An 8,316-nucleotide genomic window follows, 5' to 3' on the forward strand; every position below is an offset into this window, starting at 1 on the left:
TCCGATCGGCCAAATTGTTGCCCTGGGAAACTGGGTCGGTTGTCTTCTGATGTCCTGGGCAATGCACAATTGCTAGCTTTTTGGGTTCCCATATGGCTGCTAGTAGGGCTAGAATCTCTTCTTTATTTTTGATGTCTTTTCCTTCAGCCATGAGGAGCCCCCGTTCTCTGTGTATCGCCCCATGTACATGAGCGGTGGCAAAAACATATCGGCTATCAGTGTATACGGTTAGCTTGCGATCTCTTCCTAACTTTAGGGCCTGGGTTAAGGCTATTAGCTCAGCCTTCTGGGCCGAGGTTCCGGGGGGTAGAGCTTCTGCCCACACCACCTCGGTCTCTGAAGTCATGGCCGCCCCCGCATACCTTTGTCCTTGGTGAACGAAGCTGCTTCCATCGGTAAACCAGATGGCGTCTGCGTCTGATAATGGCTGATCCTGCAAGTCCTCTCGAATCCCATAAACCTGTGCCAGTATGTCACTGCAGTCATGAAGTGGGGTCCCCATGTCTGGATCTGGCAGCAGTGATGCTGGGTTCAGGGCCGTCTCGGGGGGGGGGGGTGAAGATGATCCTGTGGGGGTTCAGTAGCAGTCCCTGGTAATGAGTGAGTCGGGCATTGCTCAGCCATCGGTCAGGCGGCTGTTTGAGGATGCCTCCGATGGCGTGCGGGGTGGTGACTTGTAGTTCTTGGCCCATGGTCAACTTATCAGCGTCTTTTACCATCAGGGCAGTGGCTGCAATCATCCGGAGACAGGGTGGCCATCTGGCGGCCACTGGATCTAACTTCTTAGATAAGCGACTGGCCTGTGCCAGGGCCCCAAATGTTGGGTTAGCACCACCTTAGCTATGCCCCGGCTCTCATCTACATATAGGTGGAAGGGTTTGGAAACATCGGGGAGTCCCAAGGCAGGTACTGATAGCAGGGCAGTTTTGATTTGCTGGAAGGCCTGTTCGGCTTCTTCCCTCCAACTAAAGGGCTGGTGATCTTTTGTTGCCTGGTATAAGGGTTTTGCTAGTTCAGCAAACCTTGGTATCCATAGTCTGCAGAACCCAGCCGACCCCAGGAATTCCCTCACCTGTCGTGGTGTCTGTGGTCTGGGAATACGAAGGACGGTTTCCTTCCGGGCATCCTTTAGCCAGCGTTGCCCCCCTTTCAGTAAGTAACCCAGGTAAGTTACCTCTGACTTGCAGATCTGAGCCTTTTTTGCTGAGGCGCGGTAATCTAAGGTTCCCAGACTTCGCAGGAGACCTTCGGTTCCCTGGATGCAGGTTTTGGGCGTCTCGGCAGCTATCAAGAGATCATCAACATACTGCAGGAGAGTTATATTTGGGTGTTGTCTGTACTCACTTAAATCTTCGTGTAGAGCCTCGTCGAACAGGGTCGGAGAGTTTTTGAATCCTGTGGTAGTCTGGTCCAGGTGAGTTGGCCATTTATGCCCCTGTCTGGATCTGTCCACTCGAATGCAAATAGCTCTTGACTTTTAGGCGCTAGTGGTAGGCTGAAAAAAGCATCTTTTAGATCCAGAACAGTATACCATTGTTTTTCTGGGCTGAGGGCGCTCAAGAGAGTATAGGAGTTAGGAACGGTTGGATGTATGTCCATCACCCGCTTATTGACTTCTCTCAGGTCCTGCACTGGTCTGTATTCCCCGCTGTTGGGTTTGCGCACGGGCAGCAGGGGGGGTATTCCATGCTGAGTGGCAGGTGCGTAGGACCCCGAAGTCAAGGAGGCGGCGGATATGCGGTGTGATGCCATTTTTGGCTTCCGCGGGCATAGGGTATTGGCGCACGCGGACAGGGTCCGTCCCAGGCTTGACCTCTATAAATAGGGCTGGGCGATGTTTTGCTAGCCCCATACCACCCGTTTCTGCCCACGCGTCTGGGAAGCGTTGAAGCCAGGGCTCGATACCCTGATCCAGAGGAGTGGGTTTCTGATGCAGCCTGTATTCATCTTCCAGTCTCACAGTGAGTACAGATATGGGTTGGTTGTGAAAGTCAGTCACTGTGGGTCCTCCCGGTTGGAAATGAATTTGGGCCCCCATTTTGGTAAGCAAATCCCTCCCCAACAGGGGGCAGGGGCTGTCGGGAATGACCAGGAAGGAGTGGGTTACCTTCCCAGTCCTTAAGTCTACAGTCCTTTGAGTTGTCCAAGGGTACTTTTTTATTCTGGTGGCCTCTTGTACCCAGGATGATTTTTCAGATACTTTTCCATGGGGCTTGACCAGAACTGAGTGTTGTGCCCCGGTGTCAACTAGGAACTGGACCGGGATCCCCTCCACTTGCAACATTACCCTAGGTTCGGGGAGGGGATCCGAACCCCGTCCTCCCTATTCTGTATCTTGGGTAAACAGTATGGGGGCTGTTTTAGGCTGCCATTGTCCTTGGCTGGGGCGGGGTTGTTTCTTCTTGGGGCATTCTCGTATCCAATGGCCTTTTTCTTTACAATAGGCGCATTGATCTTTATCTAAGTGCCGCCTGGGAGGGCGTGTTGTTTGAGTGCCTTCTGGGGGTGGCTGTTCTTTCTGGACTATAGCGGCCAGGACTTTAGTCATTTTCTCTGTGGCCTTGATCTGTCTCTCTTCTGGGGCGTCCCTGTTGTTGTAGACCTGTTGTGCTATACAGAGCAGATCCTGGATCTGTTTACCTTCTAAATCCTCTAGCCTTTGGAGTTTTTTTTTTTTTTTTTTTTTTTTTTTTAATGTCAGGAGCTGCTTGATTTACAAAGGACATAACGACAGCAGCCTGGTTCTCAGGGATTTCTGGATTCATGGGGGTAAACTGTCTAAAGGCTTCCATTAGTCTCTCTAAGTAAGCAGCTGGACTTTCTGTCTTTCCCTGTACGACCGAATATACCTTAGGCAAATTGGTGGGCTTGCGAGCAGCAGCCTGGAGACCTACCATCAGAGTCTGGCGATAAATGAGTAGCCTTCCCCTACCTTCTGCCGTGTTGTAGTCCCATTCATCCTGTGGAGGTCTGGTTAGGGGGAAAGGCGCATTAATGAGGTCAGGGTTAGATGTCGGCTGACCGTCGTCTCCGGGAACCAGCTTTCTTGCTTCTAATTGGATCCTCTCTCGCTCCTCTGTAGTGAACAGGATGCGGAGGAGCTGCTGACAGTCGTCCCAGGTGGGCTGGTGGGTGAACATGACACTGTCTAAAAGAGCTATTAGGTCTTTAGTGTTATCAGAGAATCGAGCGTTCTGTGTTTTCCAGTTGTACAGGTCACTGGTGAAAAAGGGCCAATACTGGAGTCGGGGGTTGCCTGTTTCATCTGGGGGTCCTATTTCCCGCAGGGGTAGGGCCACAGTGGAGCCGGGGAGGCGAGGGTTTGGCTCACGCTGGGTGAGCCCGCGGGTTCGGCCGGCTGGCCCCTTGTGGTTGGTTTCGTTTTCAATGGGGCCCGGCGCGGCTGCTGCCTCCCGTCCTCCTGGTTCTGGCGCAGCTGCCACTTCCCGTCCTCCCGGTTCCCCTAGTGGGGGCAACTAGCGGGGCGACTGGCGGGGTGGCTGCTGCGGGCAGGGCCCGGGGTACAAGGGGAGGGGGATGATAGGATGGAGGGTCTAGGGATAGTAGGTCCTGACTATCGGTCAATATGGGATACAAGGGTGCAGATGGCGTCTTTGGCTTTGGGGGGGTCTGCGGGCCGCATGGCAAGGGCCTTACATGCTCCTGATGACAGGAAGGGGGCCAACCAAGAGGGTGGATTTCCTACCAAATCTTGCCATACTAGAATGTAGGGAATCTGATCCGGGTGCCCCTCGCGATCCGGTAGAAAAATCTTTGACTTCACCTTAGCGATTATAGGGAGGCAAAAAGTTCCTTCGTGTGGCCATCCAACGCTGAAGGTTGGCCATTCAGAGCGGCAGAGGGTTATTAATTTTCCCCTCCGGATGTCTAGACTCAAATTCTGTCCTCTGGTTCTAACATCCCTGAAGTTAACAACAAGGAGAGAAAGAGGAATGCTTTGAGATTGGCCCATCTGTATCCTGGAGGTGGAGAAAAGGATTGAAAGGAGAGATAGTAAAGTTAGGAGGATTCCCGGTTGTGCCAGGCCAGGTCACCTGTGAAAGAGAAGGGGGTCAACGCTTAAAGGTTACAGAATAAAGAACACAACACATAGATGGCTAGCGCGTTTCGGGTGTCTGTCACCCGGACAGAAGAATTCCGACGGGCCCAAAAAGGTGCCCCAGATGGGTGCCAGTGGACGTCTCCTACTGGACCCGACTGACTGCCCTATAGCCCGTCCGCCAGGGCTGTGTCAGTCCCCGATACAGATCCTGTGCGGGAGAGAGCCAGAAACGAACAGACGATATACAGACAGAAACGGACAGAGCCGGCTCACTTACCGATCGGTCTCAGGGACGACCCGTTGGCTTGGGGTCTGGTGGGCTTGGGGGGGGGGGATCCCGGACGAGCCCCCAAGTGATATGCCCTGATTTGAGAGACCCCCGAAAACAAACCACCAGAGTCCAGAGTCAAAGCCAAGCGGCAAGGGTTGTTTATTGCAGGTTCGAACCCGGACCTCCGCGCACTCGTTGCTGGTGACGCTAAGAGGCCCCGAGCGAGGTTTTTACGGCACTTTTATAGACAGGCACAAACAGGTTATGGGGAAGTTAGGGGTTTTTCGAGGTTACAGAGCTGTTATTGGTTGACATTTAAATTTGAACACTCAGCAGAACTTGATTGGTTCCCGCCTTTAGGTCAAACCACAACCGGGCACGCCCTGGCTGGTTCCAGGAATGGCGGAGAAGCGGGGGGGGGGGGGGGGGGGGGGGGTCTTTTCCTTGCGGTTGTGGGTACACCTGATAATTTTTCTTTAGTCTCTCAAGTAATGTATATAGGATGGGATTGGTGTTGGAGACAATGTTGGACTTGAAAAAATAAGTCAGACAATTCTGAGACATCTGAATAAATATTGAACGGTTTCCAAGTTTTCAATCACTTTTTTAGAATAGGCTGAATCCTTTAAGATATTGATGGAGGAGGAAACATCCTTAAGTAATAAAAATATGGCCAAGAGTTCATCCTTTTGTACTGAAGCATATGGGGATTTTACACATTTAGAAGTAGGACCATAATATGCAGAATAACTGGATTTGTTGGCATCTGTAAAATAATTAGGTCCATTTACAGGTACTGACTGTACAACTCGAGGCATGATAAAGGAGGTGGTTTTGATAAATTCAACTAATTTGGATTTAAGATAATGGTTGTCTATGTGACCTATATAATTTGCAACTCCAAGTTGCCATGAAATGCATTGCTGATATGCCATGGATATTTGTGCATGAGACAGAGGTACTATAATTGTCTCAGGGTCTTGGGTTGTTATTTCCTTAAGTCTCTCCCAACTCTTTAAAATTAACATTCCTGTTTTGTCTAAATATGTAGATAATTTTTTTAAGGCTTGTTGGAAAGAAATATCCGTTTTAAGATTCCATTAGCCTGCCAAAGTATTCCTGCAGGAGAATGAGGTAACAGTAAAATTAACAAGGAAACAGGTCGCAAGGAGTTAATTCAAGTAAGCTGATTGGAAGCAATTTTTGGTTCAATCCATTGTAATTTTTAGGGTGCTTCCGGAGTTAATTTCCTAGGGCTATTTAAATTGGAATTCCCTTTAAGTACATCAAAGAGATGAGTCAGTTGATAAGTAGGTATACCTAGAGTAGGACGCTACCAGTTAATGTCTCCTAGTAACTTCTGGAAATCATTCAAAGTATGCAAGGTATCTCTACGAATTTGAACATTTTGAGGCATTATTGAATTTTGTACTAATTTTTGACCTAAATAGAACAAGGGATCTTCAAATTGAATTTTGTCTTCTGCATTAAGGAGGCCATATTTTGAGAGGGTTGCCTGAGCTGCTAAAAAGAGTGCATGTAAATCATGTCGTTCGGGTAAAGCTAATAGGATTTCATCCATGTAATGGATGATCTTAGCATGAGGAAACTGAGATCGTAAATATCGGAGAGGTTTTGCAACAAAAAGCTGACAAAGACTGGGACTATTTAATATTCCTTGGGGTAAAACTTTCCGCTGAAATTTGCTTATGGGCTCCTCATGATTAATTACAGGAAGGGAGAACGCAAATCTCTCCGAATCTTTAGGGCTTAAGGGAATGGAGAAAAAACAATCCTTAAGATCAACAGTTATAATTTTCCAATCTCGAGGGATAGCAGCAGGCGTCGGAAGGCCAGGCTGTAGAGCCCCCATAGGTTGTATGATTTCATTTATGGCTCGGAGATCAGTCAGCATTCTCCATTTTCCAGATTTCTTTTCTATGACAAAAACCGGAGAATTCCAGGGACTAGTTGAAGGTTCAATATACCTCGCCTCTAATTGTTGAGAAGCTAAAGATTTTAAAGCTGCCAGTTTTTCTTGAGAAAGCGGCCGCTGCTCTATCCATATGGGCTCATCAATAAACCATTTTAAAGACAGCGCATATTTTTGTTCTCTGGCAGGGGCCGCTAGGATACATTTGGATATCCTAGCCTTGTGGCTTTGTGTTTGGGGAAAAATATCGAGGGGTGTTTTATTGCCTTGTTGAGTTTTATCTAATTCCTTCAGTGGGTCATATCCCATGGCACACATTATATTTTTATTTTGAGTAGATATAGATGGGATATTAATATATGCACCCCACTGTTGAAGTAAATCTCTACCCCACAGATTAATGGCAATGTTAGCCACATAGGGTTTAAGAGTTGTTATTTGATCCTCGGGTCCTTCACATCTCATAATCTGTTGACTTCTTTTTATTCCCCCTAAGGAGCCAAGTCCTGTAAAAATTACAGGTATGTTCTCAACAGGCCAAGATGAAGGCCAAAACTTTTCAGATATGATGGTAACGTCAGCTCCAGTGTCTAGTAATACTATAAAAGATTTATTATTAATTTTAAGATGTATTTTGGGGCGAAGATCTTTCAAAAAAGTTTGCCAATATACTTGTTTCCCAGTACTGCCAAAACCTCCAGTTCTGACAACAGGATTGCTTTGGCCCTCTATATAAGGAAGAATAAGTAATTGAGCAATTTTATCTCCTGGTTGAATAGTATAAGGGTTACCGGCCAGTATCATAACTTGAATTTCATTTTCATAATCACAGTCAATAACACCAGGATGCACATGAATACCTTTAAGTGTAAGACTACTCCGTCCAAAAATAAGGCCTACTGTGCCTTTTCCCAAAGGTCCATAGATTCCTGTTCTAACTGTAACGACACCCAAGGAAGGCTGTAAAACAACTGGGTCTACAGCAGGGAGATCTAAGCAGCACTCCCAGTTGTTGCATGACGGAGGTCTGTGACCTGTCGATGTTGTGGTGTTGAGACCCATTGCTGGCTGGATAAAAGCTCATTTTGTTTGTTGGGCCATGTGATAGGCCCCGTGATAAGTTTCCCTGATTTTGATCAATATTAGGAGGTGGAAGAGGATGCCCATCTTTGTGATATTGGGAATGGCACTGATTGGCCCAATGATATCCTTTTTTATAACGAGGGCATAAAGCAGTTGGAGACATTAATTTAGATAGATTATTAGCACTGGTATTATTAACATTATGCTTATCTTTTTTAAAAATTTGTCCTTTATTTTTCGACAGTCTTTTTTTTTCATGTGGCCACTTTTTCCACAACCAAAGCATTTGGTGTTAGATTTAAAAGGGTCTGTCCCTCTTACAGCAGCAGCGAGGAGGTTCATATTGTAAAGTGGGGTACCAATATCAGCATATGCTTTCACATAGTCAGCCATGGACCCAACAGCCACTCTTATAGCAGGAAGAGCTCACTGGCATTCTGAATTAACATTATCATAAGCCACAATAGGAAGCAACAAATCCCTTAGGCCTGCTTGAGGAGTTGTTTTAGCCAAAACATCTCTTAATCTTGCTACAAAGTCAACATAAGGTTAACTATGTCCCTGTTTAACATTTGCAAATGAGGGGGTAACCTCCCCTGGGGTAGCTATACGTTGCCAAGACATCTTACAGCAATTGTTGTATTACTCGTTGTATTGCTTGATCACTCAAACCACATTGATCTCTTAGTTGAGAATATTGTCCTTGTCCACAAAGTTGTTCCTTGTCAATAGGAATATTATCATGAACGTTTCTTTCCCCATGAATCTTAGCTTGATCTTCCCACCAAGTCATAAATTGTAAATATTCAGCACGGGATAAAACAGTTCTAGCCAACATTTCCCAATCTTTAAGAATCAAGCGTTCGGTGTCAGCAAATGCTGAAAGTAAGCCCTGCATATAAGGAGAGTTAATGCCATTTTAAGATCTTTCAAAAATTTTTACAGGGATCTGAGAGTATTCAGCAT

At 46.9% G+C, this 8,316-nt stretch overlaps 1 protein-coding gene across 1 annotated transcript; it reads right to left on the minus strand.

Annotated features, from left to right (window-relative positions):
* Positions 1-768: 768 nt before the first annotated feature.
* LOC122477115 lies at positions 769-3,643 on the minus strand. The gene is given in 5 exon segments (XM_043570004.1): positions 769-1,398; positions 1,401-1,677; positions 1,679-2,674; positions 2,676-3,476; positions 3,596-3,643. Coding segments are annotated over 5 exon segments (2,745 nt in total). The 3' UTR covers positions 769-775.
* Between the last annotated feature and the right edge of the window lie 4,673 nt (positions 3,644-8,316).

This window comes from Prionailurus bengalensis, chromosome X (assembly GCF_016509475.1).
Source record: "Prionailurus bengalensis isolate Pbe53 chromosome X, Fcat_Pben_1.1_paternal_pri, whole genome shotgun sequence".
NCBI lineage: Eukaryota > Metazoa > Chordata > Mammalia > Carnivora > Felidae > Prionailurus > Prionailurus bengalensis.